General features: G+C 38.8%; 2 protein-coding genes and 1 pseudogene across 2 annotated transcripts; all 3 read right to left on the reverse strand.

Moving 5' to 3' along the window:
- Positions 1–1124: 1124 nt before the first annotated feature.
- LOC121435689 (olfactory receptor 12D2-like) lies at positions 1125–6192 on the reverse strand. The gene is made up of 4 exons (XM_041635154.1): positions 6141–6192; positions 4528–4577; positions 3784–3871; positions 1125–2053 (listed from the first exon to the last, which is right to left on the reverse strand). Exons 1-4 carry the CDS (start codon positions 6190–6192, stop codon positions 1125–1127), a joined length of 1119 nt encoding a protein of 372 aa, XP_041491088.1.
- A 5147-nt stretch (positions 6193–11339) lies between these two features.
- Positions 11340–12267, reverse strand: LOC121435595 (annotated as a pseudogene).
- Positions 12268–22090: 9823 nt separating this feature from the next.
- Positions 22091–23032, reverse strand: LOC121435593 (olfactory receptor 12D2-like). Its single transcript, XM_041635046.1, has one exon. The coding sequence runs from the start codon at positions 23030–23032 to the stop codon at positions 22091–22093; it is 942 nt and encodes a 313-aa protein (XP_041490980.1).
- Positions 23033–24802: the final 1770 nt, after the last annotated feature.

Genomic DNA, 24802 nt, shown 5'->3' on the forward strand with positions numbered 1-24802 from the left:
TTCTTCACACCTGTACCTCTCCCTGAGTGCTAACACTTGGTACTTTGCCTCAGATTTGTGAATATGTGGGAATTACTTGATATCTAGCATTTTAAAGTTCTCTCTGTCACTTATCTCATTTACTTAACTGCCTTCTCATTTAAAAAAAATTGAAATTAGACATACTTTTTAAATTTACCCTTAACTCCACATCAAATTTAACTTTTTATTTCTAGTTGGACAACAGTGACTTTACATTAAAATCTTCAAAATATAAAATCATTATAATGTCATCACAATTTTGAATGTACAAGTAATGTTTTATTGTGATTTCTTCACAAGCATTTATCATTATACTTTGTTCTTATTTTACCCATCCAGTTCTAAGAATTATAATTTTCTTGGCCATAGATAGGCCCAACAACAAGGGCTGTATCCCCAGCAAACTGAGAGGCTGACCTAGAAAACAGCATAAGTAAAGCCTTCCTAGGTCACAGTCAGTGCCAGGCCAGCCTGGAAGATTTTGTGAAACGAGAGAGAGAGAGAGAGAGAGAGAGAGAGAGAGAGAGAGAGACAGAGAGACAGAGAGAGAGAGAGAGGACAAAGGAGGAGGAAGAGGTGAAAGAGGAGGACAGAAAACTGAAAAGAGGGCTAGGGAGATAATTCAGTAGTAAAGTATAGGCATAGCATGTGTGAAATATTGGGTTCAATTCCCAGTACTGCCTTCTAAACTGATTTTATTAATAGCATTATAGGATTATAAGTTAAAGTAACCTTATAGATAAATGTACCTGTTATTATCCATCTATTCAGAACATCGGCAATACATACATATTTACATACTTGGTTTTATATACAAACATATATAAAATGATACCAAGTCATTTTCACCAACTGTTATCTCCCAAACAAATTCAGTATTGCCATTTATATTGAGTTCCTGGTTTGTTCTAATTTCCCTTTTATATATAGATTGCAATTTTACATACAATTGAGATATATTTTCTTATATGTTTATTCCCTTACCTGGTCATCTTTGTTATACATATCACAAACAATTGCAGAATCAACTAATTTCACATTTCAGTGTTTATATTAATTTCTGTGTTTCAGTGTTTCAGACGAATTTACTATATTTCTTCAAGTCAAAGCTGTATTCTGATTTTCCTATTAAAAGCACCCCTCACTTCCTTGTTCCTTAGAGTATATATAAGTGGATTGAGTGCAGGAGTGACCACAGTGTACATGACAGCAATAATCCTGTCCTCTTCCAGGGAGCTCCCTGAAGCAGGACTGATATAGATGTAGAGAACAGGAGCATAGAAGATAACAACAACCACGAAGTGAGAGGCACAGGTGGACAGTGCCTTGTGGAGCATGCTGCAAGAACGGGTCTTGAGGAAAAGATACGTGATAATGTAGAAATAGGAGAGAAATGTCAGAAAGAAGAGACCAATGGCAATGGTCCCGGTGAGAGTATTAAGCAGCCACCTGTTGAGTTCAGTATTTCCACAGGCCAACTCCAGTAATGGCTTGACATCACAGAAGAAATGATGGATATGGTTGGAACCACAAAAGTTCAAACGAGATGTCATTATGGAGTGCAGAAGAGCGTGGAGAAAAGGAATAGCCCAAATGGTGAAAGCCATCTGGATACAGACTTGACGATTCATGATGAAGGGGTAATGGAGTGGTTTGCAGATCGCCACAAAGCGGTCAAATGCCATTACTGCCAGCAGCAGGGCCTCTGTGCTACCCAGGAAGTGGAAGAAATGCAGCTGGGTTATGCACCCCAGGAAGGAAACTGCTTTGCTTGTGGAGAGGAAGTTCTCCAGCATCTTTGGCACTGTCACGGTGGAGTAGCAGATGTCTAGACAGGCTAGGTTCCCCAGGAAGAAATACATAGGTGAGTGGAGTCTTGGATCCAAGATGACGATCGTCAGGATGGCTCCATTCCCAGCCACATTGACAAAGTACATGGTAAGAAATGTGACAAAGAGAAAAGGGTTCAATTCTTCTATGTCTGTCACTCCCAAGAGGAGAAATTCAGTGACTAAGGTGTGATTCAATAACACTTAAAAGAAAAGATAGGATAGTTTGTGGAACACTAACCTTCATGTCCATCAGTCTTTCTAGACAATAATTTTCTTGTCAATACATAGTTTGTGAGAGTGGTTTTCAATAATGACACAAAGATCTTGTGAAGATCTTATATAATATTTGTCTAGCGGCCCATTAAATATTAAGTCTATGCTTTTGTTATATATTGCTATTCAAATATCTTTTATTATTTTTCATTAATAATGTCTTTTTGTTGATAATTTAGAGCAAGTACCATCTTAACATTTAGCTGTGAGCGTTTTGATCCAACTTTCTTTTCATCCCTTAAATTGTCTCTAACATGGAGCAACTTTTAAATCATCCCACCAGGCAGACAACCTCTGAGAAATAAGAACACTCTTGAAGAGCTTTAACATGAAGAAAATAGTCAGGGATTTGTTTCAATCACAGAGTTTATAGAAAGAATAGACAGCTTTATCAAAACATAGTAACTCCACATCATCTTAAGAACATGTAAGCAGTAGAAATGTCTTTGTATTGATTTGTTTCTTATGCATGATCAAGCCAGAAGAGGTAAGAGGTAAGAACTGTGACCATATTAATCTCAAGAGTCTGACAACACATGTGCTATAGCAGATGATGGCTTTAGTGTCTTCCAATAATCTGAGCCATTAAGAACTCTAGAAATAGATTCCTAAGATGTTTTTTGAGACAGAGTCACCAAATGTAGACCATGGTGATTCAAGAGTCTCCTGCGTTAGTTTCTTGAGTGCTGGAGTTATAGTCATATTGCCAAGCTGACCAAAGACACTTTTTGCAGTATAACTTTTTTTGTTAGATGATTAATATGGCAAATTTATTTTAAAAGACTAATTTCTGGAAAGATATCAAGACAATTGTGTACCATTTGTTTCTTTGGCATTTATATAGCTAATTAAATTTTATAATTTGCAACAACAGTCATTATTATCTGAAAACAGTAAAGGCAATATTTTGCTCCCCCCCCCAACACCTTTTTAGCTGTAGTTCTCAAATCAATAAGTTAAACTCGGCTCCCACTGGCCTCCTGCAAGTGGCTAAGCCTTTATTATTACATTATTTCAATGCGTATTTTTCTTATAGGGTGCAGTTTAACTTTTATACTTTATGACTTTCTCTCTTCTCTTGGTTATCCTGAGACTAAAGAAAACCTTTTCCAGATCCCAAAGTGTCTGAATAAGAAAACTTCTGCCTCTGTGGAATCAGCAGTCCCTCCGTCATTTCATCAGGAGGAACTGTCAATGGTTTTAGTCTCTTTGAAATCTTGTCTTATTTAAACTGTTACTTATTTAAACTAATTCTTCAAATATTGAGGAGATGGGACCTCTAGTGGGACCATGATAAGTAACTCTCTTGTGTTTTATGATCCCAAATGTCAGGCTGCTTTAAATCAACCTACTACAAAGTTGCCAAAAATACTCAGCTCTCCTCATTTTAAGACTCCTTTCTCTCTGTGAAATTAACTCCTGGTGTTCCCTCCTACCAAATAAAGTCTTACTTTTTCCTAAAGAAATAAATAATTTTCATTTTAGTAACACAATCAAAATAGCAGTGTTTTTTAATGAATGTCAAAATTTTTGAAGAATTATAAATAAGTTGATTATAAATGATTTAATACCTAATTGTGCAATCAGCACTTACTAAAACACAAGTAACATTTTTTAATTGCTTTTCTTCCCCATATTAGGAAAGTACCTGAATTACCTCCCTGAGATACACTGGTCAGAGCAGACATAGCTATGAGAAGTAGCTTCCTCTGGTTCCTTTCATTTAAAGATGTGCTCGGTTCACTCTGTGTACAGAAGAGAAGAGTGAAAATCAGTGTGTGGAAGGCCCGTGTTGCTGGGAGGCACTGAGAGAATTTCCAGTCTGCAGTAGAGTTGCACAGAGGCTGACTCTGGGGTGAATCCTACAAAAGGGAGTCATTCAAGGTATGAGAAAGCACTGGGTGAAGAAAACAATTTGTTCATCTACAGAAACAAAATTAATGAACTGGAGAAAACTTGTAAAGGCCCCAAGGGATTCTAAGCTTGATAACTGGAAGACAGTCTGAGAAATGATGTGATCACTAGTGTAATTCTCTGAAAGCTTGCCTTCAAACAACTCAGGGCAGTTTTTTTGATGGTCGTGATTATTTTTGTCTGTTTATAAACACAACAGACATTTTTCTTAAAAATTCAACCCATATGACCAAGATTGCTTAGGAGTCTTTGGACCAAAAACCAAAATAGTTCTAAAAACATGTATCAAATTTGCCTATTTTTTAAGGAAAAATAGTGATTAGAATGGTCAATGCCAGTGACTTTGTTCAGCACTTGCAGTGTTTGTGGATTTCAGGCTGGCTTTAGAGGGTATTACAGATGAGATGCAATAATCCTGTGCAAAAATCAAAGAACCTTCACTATCCTCACACAGGGAGAAAAGTCCATCTCAAGACAATGAACTTACTCTGATCCCCAGGTACTGATGTTTAATGTTGCAAACAGACAGACCACACCCTAAAGAAGAGAAAATACAGGAAACTTTCAAGTTTATTCCTAATGTGTTCTCTTACCTTGTCAAAAGTACAAAATTAGCAAAAGACCAAAAGTAACAAGTATTCTCCGGTTTATGTACACAGATTGCATTGCACAGGTTGTAAAATATTTGAAGTGACAGCTCATGTTGTGGTTCTGGCCTACATTTCCTCTCCACAAACCTCTTTGCCATCCACAGTTCTGCTGGTGTTTTAATAAGACAGGCTTGCAGACCTAAAACCTTTAGGGAGCATGTCCCCTGGTACTGAGTAGAAGTAGTGTGGAAATAAACAGGGTACGTTTCCCAATTTGCAAAAGGCATAATCTTGAACAATTCCTATACAATCTCCCACTTTTCACAAGCAACATGGGAATTTGCCTCATGAGTCACTTCAGTCAAGCCCCCAGCTTAGCTTACTGCTTCATGGACACCATCTTGAGGCTTTCAGTAATACTTTTAGCATGGAACCCTTCATGTTCATTTTTCCCTTAGTCCTCCAAATGTTGTCATTCTCCATTTGTTACATGGACAATTTTATGTTTGCTATGTCAAAGAGCCTAGCCTATACTGTATACATGTATATATGTGAACAGCTGTGAGTATAGGTGCAGTTAATATTGACAAAGGAAACCAAGAAAGGGTTAGGAAGTTTCAGAGGTTTGGTCCATTATCATCATGGTGTGGAGTATGGCAGCCGCAGGCAGACATGGTGCCAGCTACATCTTGATATGAAGGCAGCAAAAGATGGTCTGTGAGTCACACTAAGCAGAGCTTGAATAAAAGAGACCTCAAACCCTGCCCCCACATCGACACACTTCCTACAACAAGGCTACACCTACTTCAACAAGTCACACCTCCTAATAGCGCCACTCCCTATGAGATTATGGGAGCCGATTACATTCAAACTTCCACATTCCACTCCACGGCTCCCAAAAACTTGTAACCATATCATAATGCAAAATGCATTTAGTCCAACTTCAAAATCCTCCACAGTCTGTAACAGTCTCAACAATGTTTTAAAGTCTAAAATTTAAAGTGTCTTCAAAGATTCATACAATCTCATAACTGTAATCTCCTATAAAATCAAGTCAAAAAATTGATCACATACTTCCAACATATAATGGCACAGGATATATATTACTATTCTTGAACATAGAGAAGAGAGCTTGAGGAAATATTGAACCAAAGCAAGACTGAAAAATAGCTAGGCAAACTCTAAATTCTCCTCCATGTCTGACATCAACTCTTTTCAGCTATGTTAGCTGCAACACACCTCTTCCTTTGGGCTGGTTCCATTCTTTGTGAGCAGCTGTCCTTGGCAGGTATCCACAGCTCTGACATCTTTAACATCTAGGAGTCTCTAAGGCAATCCAGGCTCCAATGTTACAGCTTCACACAATGACCTTTCTCAGCCTCCATTCAAGAATACACCTGAATGAATATACATGGCTGGCCTCAGTGGCTTTCCTTAGACTCAGGGCAAATTCCATAGCCCTTTTGTTCTATCCTTAACTCTAAAATCAGAATCACATAGTCAAACTTACTGAGTTCTGCCGCTCGCTGCGGCTGGAACATAGGTCCCTCATTCAACCACATCTTCACCAGTTTCTGGTTTTGATCGTTACCATTACTGCCTAAGCTTAACTATCCTTGAACTTGCTCGGTAGACCAGGCTGGCCTCAAATTCAGAGATTCACCAGCCTCTATCTCTGGAGTGTTGGGACTAATTGTGTGTACCACCATTGTCAGTGCTAATATTTTCTTTTCACAAGTTGGAAATTTATTTGGGTGCAATCTTACCTTGAGCTCACCACTCCCTTTATTCCATTCCTTAGTCTGTTTGTCTCCTTGAACACAAGACGTAACTCCAGATCCAATCCCTCAATCTTAGTCCCAGCTCTGCAGCAGAACTTCTTTAGCAACCTTTCCTATCCCTCTGCATTCCCATCTCCTGAGGTTCCCACATATCTTCCTCTCCTTCCTTCCTCCCCCCACTTGTTGCTTTGTCTCAACCCCCAAGCCAAGCAGGCATCTGCTGCTAAATCAAGGGCCACTTCCAGCTGTGCAACCAGTAGGCTGACACCTTCCTTCTACTCCTCCAAATCCAATCCCCCTCCACAGTCTCATCACCACCTCTGTAGCAGAAAACCTGCTGAAGTCTCCCTTTCTTCACAAAGATCTTCCCCTCGAACCTTCCTTCCCCCAACTCATTCCAACCTCCAACACCAACAGCCATTTCCTATAAACACAGCAGTTGGTCAGGCCCGGAAAACAGGTAAACTAACTGAAGACCTTCACCGCTCCCTCCTGTCTTCCAAACACAATCCCCAAGACCCATCCCTATCTCTGTTATAGTACATCTGATGAAGCTTTCCTTCCTGCTCTGCACACACCTGTTGATCCTAAGACCTTAATTCCTAACCTTTCTCTCCCAACTTGCTGCCTTACCACAGGATCCAACTCCAGCAGGCACTCCCCGCTAACCCACAGACCACTCTCGCCAAATAAACTGGTAGGTTGTTTATAAATCTTACCCTCTCCTTCTGTTCCTCTAGATTCAAACCCCTAGTCTCATGCCAGCTGTCGGGTACCAGCCTCAACAAAAACACCTCTTGCCAGGGTAGGGGCACAGAGATTTAAAAATATTAGTAAAGAATATAAAGACACATGTGAAAATAGTAAAACAGAAAGCATAGACTAGTACTGGGAGGAAGTTCCAGTGAGTATAGAAATCTCCTGCATTTAATTTCCAACATACGAAATAAAGAATGTTAAAAGCTACAAGGGGGAAAGATCAAGTAACATATAGAGGCAGACCTATTAGAATTATTCCTGACTTCTCAATGGAGAATCTAAAAGCCAGAAGGGCCTAGACAGATGTCCTGCAAACTCTAAAAGACTACAGATACCAGTCCTGATTACTATACCCAGAAAAACTTTCAATCACTAAACATGGAGAAAATAAGATATTCTAAGAAACATAAATATGATTTATCTACAAATCCAGCCCTATAGATGTTGCTAGAAAAAAAAAAGAAAAGAAAAGCTAACTCAGAAGGTTAACTGCACCCATGGAAACACAGGGAATAAATAATCTCACACTAACAACATTAAAAGAAGGCAAACATATACACATGCCACCACCAACAAAAAATAACAAGAATCAACAATCATTGGTCATTGCTATCTCTCAATATAAATGGAATCAATTCCTCAACAAAAGACACAGACTAACAGAAAGGATGAGAAAGCAGAATCTATCACTTTTCTTCCTACAAGAAACATACCTCAACATCAAGGACTGACATTACCTCAGAGTGAAGGAATGGAAAAAAGTATTCCAAGCAAATGGACTTAAGAAGCAAACTGGTATAACCATTTTAATATCTAACAAAATAGACTTCAAACCAAAAGAGATATGGAATCACAATACATACTCGTCAAAAGAAAATCTACCAAGATTACATTTTAATTCTTAACTTCTCTGTTCTGAACACAAAGGCACTCAAGTTTGTAAAAGAAACACTGCTACAGCTTAAAGCATGCATTGACTCTCACACACTGATAGTGGGAGATTTTAATCCCCACTCTCACCAATAGGCAGGTCATCCAGACAAAAACTAAACAGAGAAATGCTGAAGCTAACAGACAAACCAAATGTACCTGACAAATATTTACAGACCATTTCACCAATACAAAAGAATATACATTCTTCTCTGTACCTCATGAAACTTTCTTCAAAATTGGCTACATACTCTGGCACAAAGCAATTCTATACAGATACAAAAAAAAAAAATAACTCCCTGCAACTTTTCAGAACACCATGGATAAAAGCTGGATTTCAAAAACAACAGAAAGCCTATAAACTCATGGAAACTAAATAACTCTCCACTGAATAAAAAATGGGTCAAGACAAAAGTAAAGAAAGACTTCCTAGAATTCAATAAAAATGATTACATAGCACAGCAAAGCATACAGGACACAATGAAAGCTGTGCTAAGATACAAGAACATAGCACTAAGTGCCTACAGAAAGAAATAAGTAAGCTGGGTACTGAAATAAATAAAATAGAAGCAAAGAGAACAATACAAAAAATCAATGAAAAAAGAGTTGGTTCTTTGATAAAATTAACAAGATAGACAAACCCTTATCCAAATTAACTAAAACATATAGAGAGAATATCCAAATTAACAAAATCAGAATTAAAAATAGGAATATAACAACAGACACTGAGGAAATATAGAGAATCATAAGGATACACTTTCAAAATCTGTACTCCACCAATGAGAAAATCTTAAAGAAATGAATAATTGTCTAGATAGGTACCAAAGTTAAATTAGGATCAGACAAGCAATTTAAATAGGCCTATAACCCCTAAGGAAATAGAAACAGTCATTAAAAGTCTCCTAACTAAAAAGAAACCCAGGGCCAGATGACTCTAGCACAGAATTCTACCAAACACGAGAAGAGTTAATGCCAATACTATTCGAATTATTCCATAAAATAGAAACAGAAGGAAAGCTACCTGTTTCAGAATGTTTGGCCACACTGTGATCCCTGAGACTGCATTATTTACTGGAAAAATGGGTTTCTAATTGTGGTGTGGCTCAGCCCTAGCACACACCTTTAATACAAGAGCTTTGGGCTTGAATATTGCAAACAGCATTAAGTAAAGTCAACCTTAGGTCAAGATTTGCAACCAATTGACAGGAAGAAACCATAGAGAGTAAGAGGCAGTCAGGAGGACAGATAAAGAGACACACAGGAATTAAAAGGGAGGACATTGAATGCTTTGGCACAGGAGAAGACTTTCTGAAAAGAACACCAGTAGTTCAACACTAAGATCAACAATTAATAAATGGGGCCTCATGAAGCTGAAAAGCTTCTGTAAGGCGAAGGACACCATCCTTCAGACAAAGCAGCAGCCTTTGAATGGGAAAAGATTTTTACCAACTCCGTATCTGATAGAGGGTTAACATCTAAAATCTATAAAGAACACAAGAAACTAGATATCAAAAAATAATCTAATGTTTAAATTAGGTACAGATCTACACAGAAAATACCCCACAAAAGAAGGTCAAATGGTGGAGAAACACTTAATGTTCAACATCCTTAGTCATCAGGGAAATTAAATTCAAAACTGCTTTGGGATTCCATATTATACTTTTCAGAATATTTTATATCAATAACCCAAGTGACAGTTCATGCTGGCACTGATTTATAGCAAAGGAGAACCCTTTTCCATTGCTGGTGGGAGTACAAACTTATGCAGCCACTATGGAAACTAATATGGTGATTTATCAGGAAACTGGGAATCAATCTTCAAGATTCAACTATACAACCTACCACAAGGACACTTGGTCAACCATGTGCATTGCTACTCTTTTAACAATATCTGGAACAATCTATATGTTCCTCAACAAAAGAACCAGATAAAGAAAATCTGATACATTTACACAATGGAATATTACATGTTCAAAAAATTACATCACGAAATTTTCAAGTAAATGGATGGAACTTGTGGATATAGCTAAGCAATGTCTGATGGGACTTAAGGCACGCTCCCCAAAATAGAACTCATACTGGACACTGCTTAGGTGAGCAAGAACCAGAGACTGGATATCTTAGAGACCTGATGCAAAACCAAACATTGCTGATCTACAGCAAAGAATCGATAAGATGACTCCCAAGGATGTTCTGCTATACTTATACATGAGAGACTTTCTCAGTCATCACCAGAGAAGCTTCCTTCCGCGGCAGACAGGAACAGATACAGGGACCCACAGCCAGACAATACACAAAGGATGTTTCCTTGGAACACACAGCTACAAATGGAGAGCCTCCACAAAATCTGTCCACTCATAGCTCAGGAAAGCTCTGGGAAGAAGAGGCATAAGTGCCAGAGAGGACGGAGGACACCAGAACAAGGCCCTCTGAATCAAGTAAGCAAGACTCATATGAACTCACTGAAACAACAAGAACAATGCCTACATGGGTCTGCGCTAGGTCTGCGGCATATATATTATAGCTTCTGACTTAGTGTTTTTAAGGGACTCCTGAGTGTATGAGTCTCTGATTTTTGTGACTTTTCTTGGGGCTCTTTTCCTTCTGTTGGGTTATCTTGCCCAGTCTCATTGGGATGTTTTGTTATATCTTATATTTCATTTTGTCAGGTTTGGGTGTTATCACTAGAAAAATGTTCTTTTCTAATAGGAAACAGAAATGGAGTGGACCTGGATGGAGGTAAGGGAGGAAGAAACTGGAAGGAGAAAAGGTAGGGAAAACTGTAATCAGGGTATATTGTATGAAAAAAGAATCTATTTTTAATAAGAAGAAAAAATGTAATGCTTTTATTCTCCTCACTAATGTGTATTAACCAAAAGCGTTCACACAGATAAATGAATAAGTATCGTTTATTTACTTTAAAAATGGGTGGTAAACACATATTTTTAAGCCCAATTACAAGTGATAATGTATTAGAATATATCACAAGCCAAGATTATCAATTGATATTCTCAAAGAGATTCAGGAGGATTCTGTAGCTACAGTCATACATGTTCAACTTTCCCTTGTATTATCTGAGAAAATACTAATTTATACTGCCACGCAGTTTTCCTACATATTTTCAGTTGTCCAATTTTCTCAAAAGTATACTTCCTTAAAATTGAGAAATGTAGCTGTCTCTAAACTTTCTCACTGCCTAGTTATTTATGCCCCAGAAGAATTCTTCAGATTTCTTTAAGTCAAAGCCATCTTCTCATCTTCCTATTTAATGCACTCCTCACTTCCTTGTTTCTCAAGGTGTAGATGAGTGGATTGAGAGCAGGAGTGACCACGCTGTACATGACGGCAATGACCCGGTCCTGATCCAGAGAGCTGCCTGAGCTGGGACGGATGTAAATAAAAAGGACAGGAACATAGAACAGAATAACAACCATGAAGTGAGAGGCACAAGTGGACAGTGCTTTGTGGAGCATGCTGCAAGAACGGGTCTTGAGGAAAAGATACGTGATAATGTAGAAATAGGAGAGAAATGTCAGAAAAAAATGGACTGAGAGCAATGGTCCCTGTGATGGTATTGAGCAGCCAAATGTTGAGTTTAGTGTCTCCACAGGCCAGATCCAGCAATGGCTTAACATCACAGAAGAAATGATGAATCTGATTCGAACCACAGAACCTCAGACGAGATGTCATTACAGAGTGAAGCAAGGCATGGAAAAAGCCAGTAGTCCAGATAGTAACAGTCATCTGAACACAGAGCTGGCGATTCATGATGACAGAATAGCGAAGTGGTTTGCAGATCGCCACAAAGCGGTCAAATGCCATCACTGGCAGCAGCAGGCCCTCTGTGCTACCCAGGAAGTGGAAGAAATGCAGCTGGGTTATGCACCCCAGGAAGGAAATTGCTTTGCTTGTGGAGAGGAAGTTCTCCAGCATCTTCGGCACTGTCACGGTGGAGAAGCAGATGTCTAGACAGGCTAGGTTCCCCAGGAAGAAATACATAGGTGAGTGGAGTCTTGGATCCAAGATGACGATCGTCAGGATGGCTCCATTCCCAGTTATATTGACAAAGTAGATGGTGAAGAAAATAGCGAAGAGAATTGTGTTCAGTTCTTGTATATCTGTCACTCCCAGGAGGAGAAATTCGGTAATTGAGGTTTGGTTTGACATCACTTAAAAGAAAAGAGTTATTGTACAACACTATTCTTCATGATGACCACTCATTCTGACCATAGACTTTCTTTTCAAAACCAAAGTATTTTGAGAGTGTGAGACATTGTTTTCCACGGCATCCCCTCAAATTTTCCTAATATCTGCCCATTATTATGTTAAATAATAATCCTAAGAGTCTGTTGTGGATTGTGATAAAAAAATCTTTAGTTTACTACACTATCACGAATCATTTCTTTTTTTCTTTAGTGATTTTGAGTAAATCACCAGTCTACTACAGTTTTTAGCTGTGAGCATTTACATTTTGACCCAATTTTCTCATTTCTTAAGTTGGATCTAACGGGGAACATCTTTTAAATTTTCCACTAGGCAGACATCTCCTAGCAAGAAAAAAGACTTGAAAGATTTCAGCTTGAGAGAATAGGAGTAGATAGACTGCTCCCAACCGCTGGCTCTTTAAAAACAAAGATAGCACCCACCCAAGAACTGACCAACATGATTGATTACGTGAAATTAAAATATTCTGCACAGCAAAGATGGATGCTATCAACAGAGCTACAGAATGGGAGAAAATATTCTCCAGCTGTGCTTCAGGCAAAGGGTTAATATCTAGAATATGTCAAGGACTGCAAAAGTTAACCACAAAAAGAAAATCTACCAATCAATAAATGGACCAATTACCTAAACAGACATTTCTCAGAAGAAAAGACACAAGTGGCCAATAAATATTTTTAAAGTGTTCAACTTCATTAGGTATCAAGAAAATGGAAATTAAAACTACTTCAAGATTTATCTCACCCTAGACAACATAGGCATCATTGAGAACACAGATGGCAACAATGCTGGTGAGAATATTGGTGGGGATTTAAACTGATGCAGCCACTGTGGGAATCAGTCTGGTTATTTCTATACAAATTAAAAGAAGAATCACCATGTGATCCAGCTATTCTGATCCTGGGATATACCCAAAGGACTCTACATCCTCCTACAGAGATACTACCACATCCATGTCTGTGTGCTGTATTCACAATAGCCAGGAAAAGGAATCAGCTTGGATGTTCATCAAGTAACAACAGATAATGAAAATTTGGTACATATAAACAATGGAATTTTATCCATCTGTAAAGTAAAATGAAATTATGAACTTGCAGGAAAACATATGGAACTAAAAGTATGATATTAAGCAAGGCAACCCAGGCACAGAAAGAAAAATACTATCCTCCCTCTCGCTCTCTCAATTTGGTTTTTCAAGACAGGTTTTCTCTGTGTAGCCCTGACTGTTCCTGGTATTCTACTCACTATATAGATCAGGCTGGCCTTGAACCTTGAGATCTCCCTGCCTCTGTCTTCTTAGTGCTGGGATTAAAGGCATGAGCCACCACCGGCCAGCTCCTTGTCTTAAATTCAGCCCGAGCCTTGTTAAATATGTGGATCCAAGTGGTTGTGAACATGGGTAAAGAACAGAAAACCAGAAAGGGGATCACATGACTGGGAGAAAGAAAGGTTTTTAAAAGGGGGTGGAGGATATGGAACAATGTGGAAGGGAAATACTGGGGACCAATAGGTATTGCAGGAAGAAGAGGGGACGGGGAGAAGACAGGAGGTGTGGAGGTGGGCAGAATCAACCAAAATGAAATATGTCTGAAAATCCTATGTGGGAATTACCTTGTAAGCTAATTTAGCAAGAAAAATATTTTTAATGTATAATAATAATTAAAAATTAAAGCTCGCTTTTTAATATAATAGTGTCTATATTTTTCTACTTAAAATGTAGAAAAGGTAGAGATGTCCTTGTATAGACTTGTTTCTTACACACAAGCTAGGAAACACCATGGAGCCAGATGGTCATGTTAGCGACAGAGGCCGGCGGTATTTATGCTTATTTTCCACTACTATGTTTGATGTTGAGCTTCATGTTTCCTACAATCTGAGCCACTAAATATTTCCAAAATAGATTCCTAGTTGTATGTGAGTGCATGTGGAGGCGATTGATTGACATCAAACATCTCCTGCAATCTTATTGTTTGGGACAGCGTGTCCTTCCGAATCTGGAGCTCACCCTTTCAGTTAGGCTGGCTTGACAGAGAGTTCCCTAAATTCTCCTGCCTTTGCTTCCCAAGAGCTGAGTTTACAAACACACATCGCCACATCCAGCTTTTTAACTGAGTGTTAGGGATCTGAATTTGGGTCTTCATGCTTGAATAGCAAGCACGTAACAGATGGAGCCCTTTCCCCAGACCCCTTTTTTCATTTGTTTTCCATTGCTATATAGCTGGGACAGGGTCTCAGTGTTGGTCTCTAAGTTGCTTCAATTCTTCTGCCGCAGCCTCCAAGGACTGGGATTATAGTCCTGTGTTGCTATAACCAACCAAAGATACTTCTTGGGGCATAAATTATGCTTTACTGTTCTTCTATTCACCTAGATGCCATGAGTTTTATTTTTTGGATTTGTTTTTTCCCAGAGCCCCAGGATCAGAGCAGTCGTGTGCTTAGTAGTCCCTCCCTCGTTTCACTAGAAGAGACTGCTGAAAGCCCTTTAGTACCCTGGAAATCCTATCTTCTCTTGTGATCTTAATTATTGGGCTTTTCTTCCCACTTACCTTAAAATAAGCTCACTGCTCAGATATTACAGAGATTTCTCCCTCTTCTCTTCTAGCTCCATCAATGAGACTCACTCACTGCTGTCTTCTGTGATCCCAGAAGTCTGTATGCCTCATCTCAGATTTCTCCCCACATGCTGAAACTGTACAGCTCTTCTCTCATCAAAAACATGTTTTATTTATTTATCTTCCTTTCTTCAAATATAATCCTTCAATTCTTTTCTTTCAAAGTCCTATTTCTATAAGGAATGTGTCCTTTTCTTTTCAATTGCGTAATTAAAACAATAGTCCTTCTTTCAATGAAAGTAAAATTCTTAAGTAATTACGAATAAATTAATTGTAAAAAGTTTAATATTTTCTACACTTTCAAAGTATACTAAAAGACTTTTTGAGTTGTTGCTTTCTCCATTCTTAGCAAAGTACATGAATTTTCTAAGGTACACTGGTCAGAGCAGACATAGCTATGAGAAGTAGTTTCCTCTGTTTCCTTTTATTTAAAGATGTGCTGGGTTCACTCTGTGCACAGAAGAGAAGAGTTAAAATCAGTGTAAGGAAGGTCCATGTTGCTGGGAGGACTGAGAGAACCCCCAGGCTGCACTGGAGTAGGAAAGAGGCTGACACTGGAGTGAGCCCTACAAGATGGGAATTACTCAAGCTGTGAGAAATCATTAGAGGAAGAAAATAATTTGTAACACTAAAGAAACAAAATTAATGAACTGGAGGAAAAATTTAAGGATCCTATGGGATTCTAAGCTTTATAGCTGGAAGACAGTCTGAGAAATGAAGCAATTGCTAGTGTACTTCTGTGAGACATTGCTTTCAAACAATCAGGGAGGCCTGTTTGATAGTGATACATATTCTGTGTTTATAAACACAACAGACTTTCCTATTTAAAATCTAGCCCCATAGCAAAATTAATTTATAATTCTCTGAACCAGAGATCAAAATAGCACAAAAACATTTATGGTGAAAATATTTACCTATCTATTAAGGAAAAGTATCACTCTAACTGCTTTGTACAATCAGAACTGACTTTTTCACTACACTTTCAATATTTGGAGTTTTTAGATTTGTATTCATTTAGAGAACCAAGTACAATGAAATTAGATGAGACACATAAAATACAGAAGCCGAAGAACCTTTATAATCCTCACACACAGTGAAGAGTCTGTCAGAAGAGAGGAAACCAGCCTTAATCCTGCCTATTGGTAATGTTGCCAACTGGCAGACCACCCCTGAAGAACAGGAAACTCTAGTCCTAATGTCCTAATTCATTCTCTTACCTGACTGACTGCCAAAACCAAAAAACAAACAAGCAAAAAACAGTTTTCAGAAGCATGTCCAGAAATTGCACAGGTTGTGAAGCATTTGAAGTGACAGTTCATGTTGTGCCTCTGTCTTGCAGTCTTCATCTATAAATCTATGAAAACCTCTCTGAATTTCTGAAATCCTGCCAGATTCAAAGAGATGGAGCTGTAGACATAAAGATCCCGAGGGAGCATGTCCCTTGTGCTGAGCAGGATAGATGTGAAAATAAACAGGGTGTTTTCACCCACCTTCAATGGGGAGAAAGTCCCTGGACAATTCTTCTATGCTCCTTTTGTTTTCTTTCTTCCAGTTTTCTTACCCTTTGTTGTTCCTTAGTCTCAGGTACATGAGCAACACAGGTCTTGGTGGCCTTGTATATTATCATAATCAATTTTCTTTCATCTCCTTAGAGTTTTGAGTTCACTCCCTCCCGTAGGCAATTTCCTAGAAATGCTCTGTCATTTAATTGAAGAAAAATTGTACATAAATGATTTTTTAATGAGTGTCAGATTTATCATTTTGATTTTTGCAAAGAGATGATGTTATTGAATAATCTTTTTTTTTTTTTTGCCCTCTTACCTCAATCTCCCAAGTTCTAGAAATACAGAGATATACCATCATGACTGAGTGGGGATCTAGTAATCCTCTATGGGAGAATATCCTATTTCCTTAGCATCACTTATTAAATAGTCTCTCTGTTCTCCAACATCTGTCTTGGTACCTTCAGTGTTGGCTGGAGAGATGGCTCAGTGGATAAGGCACTTGCTGTGGAAGCATGAGAAGTATAGCTCGTATTCCCAAGACTCACCTCAAAGTGAGACTTTCACGGTGACAGCCTAAAATGCCAGCACTCAGGAGGCAATTGGGATCCCTTGGAAAAGTTGGCTAGCTGGACCAGCCATATCAAAGAGCTTCTGGTACAGTGAAAGGTCTTGCCTCAACAAAGTGGAAACCAATTGAAGAAGACACCAAATGTCAATTTCAAGCCTTCACAAGCACAAACACAAAGACACATGTACCTCACACAAGCAAACATGTATTATACATGTGTGCAAAAATGAAGAAAACCAAATATCTGTAGCTGTGTGAATTTAATTCTGTGGCCTCTATTATATTTCCTTGATCTGACTCTGTTTTTGTGTTGGTAACATCTTTGCTACTAATTCTCTACAGAGTAGCTTGAATCAAACACTGTAACACCTCCAGCATTACCCCAGCCTTAAAGTTCTAGCCTTTAAGGCTTCTCTGTTCAGGGTTCATCTAAAAACCCCACAATAAGCTAAAGGAGGGCTAAAATCTGAGAGTAAAAAAGTATACTCACAGCAGAATACATCTGTCCATGTTTCTTGATTTTTCTCTGTTACTCTCTATTCCCCATTGCTCTTCCTTCTTCTCCCTTGCTCTTTCTTGTTCTACCTATTCCCAGTCATACATATCCCTAAAACCAGCAATTCCACAGCACTAGAAGCTTCCAGGGCAGGAATTATTTTGCCCCATAAAAATCAGATAAGGGTTTTCACACACATATACAGATCCATAATCATCAGTTCAAAGGTGGGAGAGTCTATTGCACATCTGGTGAACTCCTTAGTGGAGAAAGTTAGTTAAGAAAGGAATTAAATCCTCGGGGGATTATAGAGAGGAGGTTAGAGCACATTTTTAGGTGGTTAGAAAAAGCTAAAAGGTTTATTTTCAGTAAAATTATGAATAGGGCATAGATTGTTTAAATCAGCATGCCACTTCTTTTCTCCCAGCATGCATAGAATCGGGTAACCAAGCAACCTGTGTAAACAGTCAGAGAGAAGTCATGTGAAGTCATGGCTTTGATCAGCTAGCACATAGACGCTGTAGTTCCTATGAGCCTAGGTCTGGAGTTTTGCTCTAGGTGGTAGAACAAAGAAGTGGCCTAGGTCTTATCAGTTCCGGGGAATGTTATTATTGCCGTTGTGGTCATGGGGTAAAACCAAAGCAGCAGCTTGGGCAAGTACAATTCTATGTCCTTGGTTATCTGCGAATATCATAGATGGAATGCTCATCTTTTAGCCCTAAGCACTGACCAATGCCTGCTGATAAAGATAATTTCAGGAGGGCAGATCTCTCCACGTACCTAACAGAGAAGAATGAAGGCCTGGCAATGTGCAACTGTTTTCACATGTAACTAGGGGGAAATAGTTCTGAACTGTTGGGATTAATCCCCAAATATGTAACCAGAAAGGGAGTTAGCAAAGTCTACAGCAAAGAACAGACACTTATTCACAAAGCAATAATGCCAAAATTGTCTTGAATCTTAGTTTAACCTTTACCAAGGACCCCTGGCTCTGATAAGTCACTCATGGAAAGAAAGCTGAGCAATTACTTCATAATATTGCAGTTTGGAGCACAGCACTGTTCTTTCTTCTCCTTGTTGACTCTTCGGGGTCTTTTCAAGCTTCATATGACATTTCTTCCTTTTATCTCGGCCAAATTGCCACTAGGATTTTGATGAGAATTATACAAACTCTGTACATGGCTTTGGGAAATATAGCCATTTTCACACCAGTGCTGTTAAAAAGTACATAGCTGAGCTTCTCCCATAATCAGCTGTCTTCTTTAACACATTTTCTTTCTTTTTCTTTATTCTTCTCTCAGACATCCAGACCACAGCCTCCCCTCCCTAGAGTCCAAAAGTGGGTTTCATAGAGACAACTATATATATATATATATATATCATTATATCATCTCCTCACTTTCATAGAGACAACTAAATACATATATATCATTATATCTCCTCACTTTTTGTCCCTCACATCCCTTACATCCCTCCCAATCACCTCCCTTATTGGTCCCTCTCTCCTCCCAAAGAGTCCTTCCTTTTGCTTTCATGTATATATAATTAATTATAGTACTTATGAGATAAAATATGCACCATTTTCCCTTTCCTCTCCCGTTACATACTCTTGTCTCCTGCTCCATTTAAACATCTTCCCCACCTCACCCATAGCTCCTTTCTAGGTTTTATTTTTGCTGTAATCACTTCACAGAACAACGAAAGCTATGCACCAGAGTGTCTTGGCCACAGTAAATATAAATCATGCATATATCTTTTAGTAAAAAGGACAATATGAACAAACTTCTTCAAGAAACTCCGGGGTACCTACTCCTTCACTGTGTGCAGTATGCAGATGTGCATCCTGCACCACCCAAAAATCTCCCAAAAATGGGCAAATTTAAACCACATGGAATCCCCGAGAAGTAAGTAGAGGCACCCAACTCACCAGGCAGCCTCACAATAAATAAATAAATAAATAAATAAATAGATTTTCCCTGCTCTACCAGAGACCACACTAGTACCAGAAACCCCAGAGGCCACACCAGTTCCCAAATACCCTGAGGCAATGCTGTCATCCAAAACCCCAGAGGCAAGGCTGACACCACAAACCCCATAGGTCATGTAGGCACCCTACTAGACCAGAAGTCTTGCTGGTTACCAGAACCACAGGCCATTCAGGCCAGAAGACCAGAGAGGAAACAGAAATGAAGGGATTGAAAACATCCATTGAACAAATACAAACTCAGAAATCAGCACCTGAGATAGTTTGAATGTAATTGACTTCTATAAGCTCTTTGGGAGTGGCAATATTAGGAAATGTTGCTTGCTGGGGTAGGTATGGCCTTGTTGGAGGAAGTGTGTTCTGTGACACTAGAGAACTCTGACTAATACAGCACCCAAGCATTCCAAATTCAGATGCCTAGAGGCCAGCATAAGAACACAGTCAACAACAGGCATGCCAATATCTCACCAACAGAGCCCAGCTATCATACTACAGCAAGCCCTGAATAGTCCAACACAGCTGAAGCAAATGAAAACAACCATAAACCAACTTTATCAAGATGGTAAAGCTCCTTAGGGAGAAAGTGAATAGATCCCTTAAAGAAATCCAGGAGAACATAAACAAACAATTGGAGCAAATGAGTGAGTCCCTTAAGATATCCAGGAAAACCCAAACCATGTCAGTGCTTGGAATTGAAACACATTCAGCTGTAGGAGCAGCCAGTGCTTTTAAACAATGTACCATCTCCCCAGTCCTTTAAAAAGATTATAAAAAAAAAATGGATAGCACTTATTTGAAAAGGAAATTCTAATATGGGTGCAACCTCTTAGTCAGAATCAGTTCTTGTTCCTTGCACAAGGTCCAAACAGAAATGAACAGAAAGCAGGACAGCAAAGCATGTTCACTTAATGATTCTGAGAAATGCCTCAAATCCTTACAGCTGTGGAGAGTTCTGGCTCAGCATGGAAGGTTTCGCTGGTTGTGAGAAGCTCACAGTGGTGACAGCCCCATGGGACCTGCCCTAGCTTGTCAGCAAAGGGCCTCCTTGACTCAGCTGTAGCTTCTACAGCCTGTGGTCCAGTTTCAGGAACTGGGGGAGAGAGCTTTTCAGCTTTGTTCAAACACAAAGATATTTTCCATCATAAAATTGATCATTTTTAAAGTATCTTTGCTTAGTTAGCTAGTTAGTTAGTTAGTTTGGAGGGGCAAGGCCATGGACTCTGGAAAAACACAAGGTTCCAGAAAAAAAAATATGATTGAATACACATTGAATCCATTTCATACTGCCTTTCTGTTCATAGATACGAGCTCATACACTAGAGCATGGATATCATCTCAGGGCCCACATTCCTGAAGAAAGTGACTCTCCCTCTCCCAGTAGCTACCAATTGTCCAAGCTCCTCAGAGAGGGGTGGAAATTCATGGAATTTTGTTTGGTTTGATCTTGTTCAAGTGAGATCTTGTGCGTGCCGCCCCAGCCATTGTGAGCTCATGTGTGCAACTGCATTCTAGTGTCTAATACCCAGCCAACACTGTCTTTCTACAGACGTCTGCTTCCTCATCAGAGAAAGCACATAAAGATGGGTGGGAAGCAGGAAGGGTATACAGGGAGGAGCTGCAGAAAGAGGAATGGGGGTAGATTAGATCCAAACACATTATGTACATCCATGAATAATGAATAAAATATTTAATAAAGGAAAATATGTTTGAAATAATTCTAAGCACAAGAAGCACTCTCACCTTTGACTTTATCCCATCACTTAGTGAAGACTGATAGCTAAGGCTATTAAGCATTCAAAATGTTGCTTGGACAAGATAAAAAGTTGCTACCCCAATTTTGAAGAGTTTAAACATCCTTATGCTGATATATATATGTGGTATGTTGACTTGGTAACATATTGTCTAAACTGTCTAGAAAGCTGAGTGTGGTAGAATAGACCTATAAGCCCAGCAATTGAAAGGTGGTAGCAATGGCATAAGGAATGCAAAGCCAGCCCAGGCTGTAGGAGACCTTGTCTCAAAAACAATAATAAATAATACAATTTAAAAGCTAAAACCTTACCCATCGACCTTAAAAATTCTAATATTAGCAGAATCAGGATCAGGTTTAAAAAAAAAAAAACAGTTTGCCTCTGAAGTCTTTCTGTAACTCAATTGTGATTTGCAGCTAACTTTTCCAACTGAGTAACCTTAATTTTAATAATTCCTCAGAATAAGAGAGCATAATGGTAATCATCCAACTAATATGTGCTGACAGATAAACAGCCATAAGTACCAATTATTTATTCTAAACATGGGTAGCATGCACATATTTCTATATCCAGTTCCATACAAGCTGTATTAGAGTATGTCACAAGTCAAGGTTATCAACTAATACGCCAAAAGCAAATTCAGCAACCAGAGTCTATGATTAAGCCCCACAAGTTCAAGTTTCCCTTACTGTAATAGTTTAATATGACTAGATCATATTTTCCCATATATTTTCCATTACTCAATTGGTTCAGTTATATATGTGTACATCTATTATACATAAGAATATATCTTAATTTCAGAACTACATCTTAATTTCTCATTGCCTGGTTATTTATGCCTCAGAAGAGTTCTTTAGATTTTGTCAAGTCTGAACCATCTTCTCATCTTCCTGTTTAACGCACTCCTCACTTCCTTGTTTCTCAAGGTGTAGATGAGTGGATTGAGAGCAGGAGTGACCACGCTGTACGTGACGGCAATGACCCGGTCCTGATCCAGAGAGCTGCCTGAGCCGGGACGGATGTAGGTGAAGATAACAGGAACATAGAACAGAATAACAACCATGAAGTGAGAGGCACAAGTGGACAGTGCTTTGTGGAGCATGCTGCAAGAACGGGTCTTGAGGAAAAGATACGTGATAATGTAGAAATAGGAGAGAAATGTCAGAAAAAATGGACTGAGAGCAATGGTCCCTGTGATGGTATTGAGCAGCCAAATGTTGAGTTTAGTGTCTCCACAGGCCAGATCCAGCAATGGCTTAACATCACAGAAGAAATGATGAATCTGATTCGAACCACAGAACCTCAGACGAGATGTCATTACTGAGTGAAGCAAGGCATGGAAAAAGCCAGTAGTCCAGATAGTAACAGTCATCTGAACACAGAGCTGGCGATTCATGATGACAGAATAGCGAAGTGGTTTGCAGATCGCCACAAAGCGGTCAAATGCCATCACTGCCAGCAGCAGGCCCTCTGTGCTACCCAGGAAGTGGAAGAAATGCAGCTGGGTTATGCACCCCAGGAAGGAAATTGCTTTGCTTGTGGAGAGGAAGTTCTCCAGCATCTTCGGCACTGTCACAGTGGAGAAGCAGATGTCTAGACAGGCTAGGTTCCCCAGGAAGAAATACATAGGTGAGTGGAGTCTTGGATCCGAAGTGACGATCGTCAGGATGGCTCCATTCCCAGTTATATTGACAAAGTAGATGGTGAAGAAAATAGCGAAGAGAATTGTGTTCAGTTCTTGTATATCTGTCACTCCCAGGAGGAGAAATTCGGTAATTGAGGTTTGGTTTGACATCACTTAAAAGAAAAGAGTTATTGTACAACACTATTCTTCATGATGACCACTCATTCTAACCATAGATTTTCTTTTCAAAACCAAAGTATTTTGAGAGTGTGAGACATTGTTTTCCATGGCATCCCCTCAAATTTTCCTAATATCTGCCCATTATTATGTTAAATAATAATCCTAAGAGTCTTTTGTGGATTGTGATAAAAAAAATCTTTAGTTTACTACACTATCACGAATCATTTCTTTTTTTCTTTAGTGATTTTGAGTAAATCACCAGTCTACTACAGTTTTTAGCTGTGAGCATTTACATTTTGACCCAATTTTCTCGTTTCTTAAGTTGGATCTAACGGGGAACATCTTTTAAATTTTCCACTAGGCAGACATCTCCTAGCAAGAAAAAACACTTAAAAGATTTCAGCTTGAGAGAATAGGAGTAGATAGACTGCTCCCAACCGCTGGCTCTTTAAAAAACAAAGATAGCACCCACCCAAGAACTGACCAACGTGATTGATTATGTGAAATTAAAATATTCTGCACAGCAAAGATGGATGCTATCAACAGAGCTACAGAATGGGAGAAAATATTCTCCAGCTGTGCTTCAGGCAAAGGGTTAATATCTAGAATATGTCAAGGATTGCAAAAGTTAACCACAAAAAGAAAATCTACCAATCAATAAATGGACCAATTACCTAAACAGACATTTCTCAGAAGAAAAGACACAAGTGGCCAATAAATTTTTTTAAAGTGTTCAACTTCATTAGGTATCAAGAAAATGGAAATTAAAACTACTTCAAGATTTATCTCACCCTAGACAACATAGGCATCATTGAGAACACAGAAGGCAACAATGCTGGTGAGTATATTGGTGGGGATGTAAACTGATGCAGCCACTGTGGAAATCAGTCTGGTTATTTCTATACAAATTAAAAGAAGAATCACCATGTGATCCAGCTATTCTGATCCTGGGATATACCCAAAGGACTCTACATCCTCCTACAGAGATACTAGCACATGTTGAGGGACATGATGTTTGTTTTTACAATGTGCCCCTCACTTCTTGCTGTAGCCCTTATTTAAAAAAAGAAATCAGTTTGTTAATATAAGGCATATACATAAGCAATTTATGGAAGGAGTCTAAGTACAGATAAAAATTAAACATTTTGTCCATTTTATTGTGTTCTCATTCTTGTTCCTGTGTACTTAAGAGTGCTGTCACACATTAACCAGCCTTCAATATTTTATAAGCACAAAATATAATACAAATAATGTTCTCCTTGAGTTTCTTATGCATTAGTTCTTGTGCTTAGTTCCTAACATGCATTCACCCATTTAATTTTCAGGAAAACCTAATGAAAGAAATACTAAAATTATTCCCTGTGCTACCATAAGAAAGCAAGGGTTGAAGGATTTATGCAAACTTTCCATTCTCTGCCATGGCTTGAGAGACAAGGACTACATTGGGGCTCTCAGCTCTAGAAAACACTGTGGTACGATCCCTGCGCTTTCAACGTCACCCACTTAAAGCTTATCTTTATCCTTCTTCTGCTGCTTGATCTACAAATATGGAACTGGTCCTGTCTGTTGGGTTGAGAGTTTTATATCTGTTACATGCTTCTAAATGTTTTTAGCGATGGAGCGTTCAACTAGCAAGCGTAAGACATTGGGTTTGATCCCTAGAGCATGTGCAAAATCGGGTTTTCTCCACCTCTGTGTGAACAAATAGAATAGCATTTCCTTCTTCGCACTTTACTATTTAAGAGGTTAGCAAAAGTCACA

The sequence above is a fragment of the Microtus oregoni genome, unplaced genomic scaffold (assembly GCF_018167655.1).
Source record: "Microtus oregoni isolate MIOR12 unplaced genomic scaffold, Mior012 000046F_ref0000063, whole genome shotgun sequence".
NCBI classification, from domain to species: domain Eukaryota; kingdom Metazoa; phylum Chordata; class Mammalia; order Rodentia; family Cricetidae; genus Microtus; species Microtus oregoni.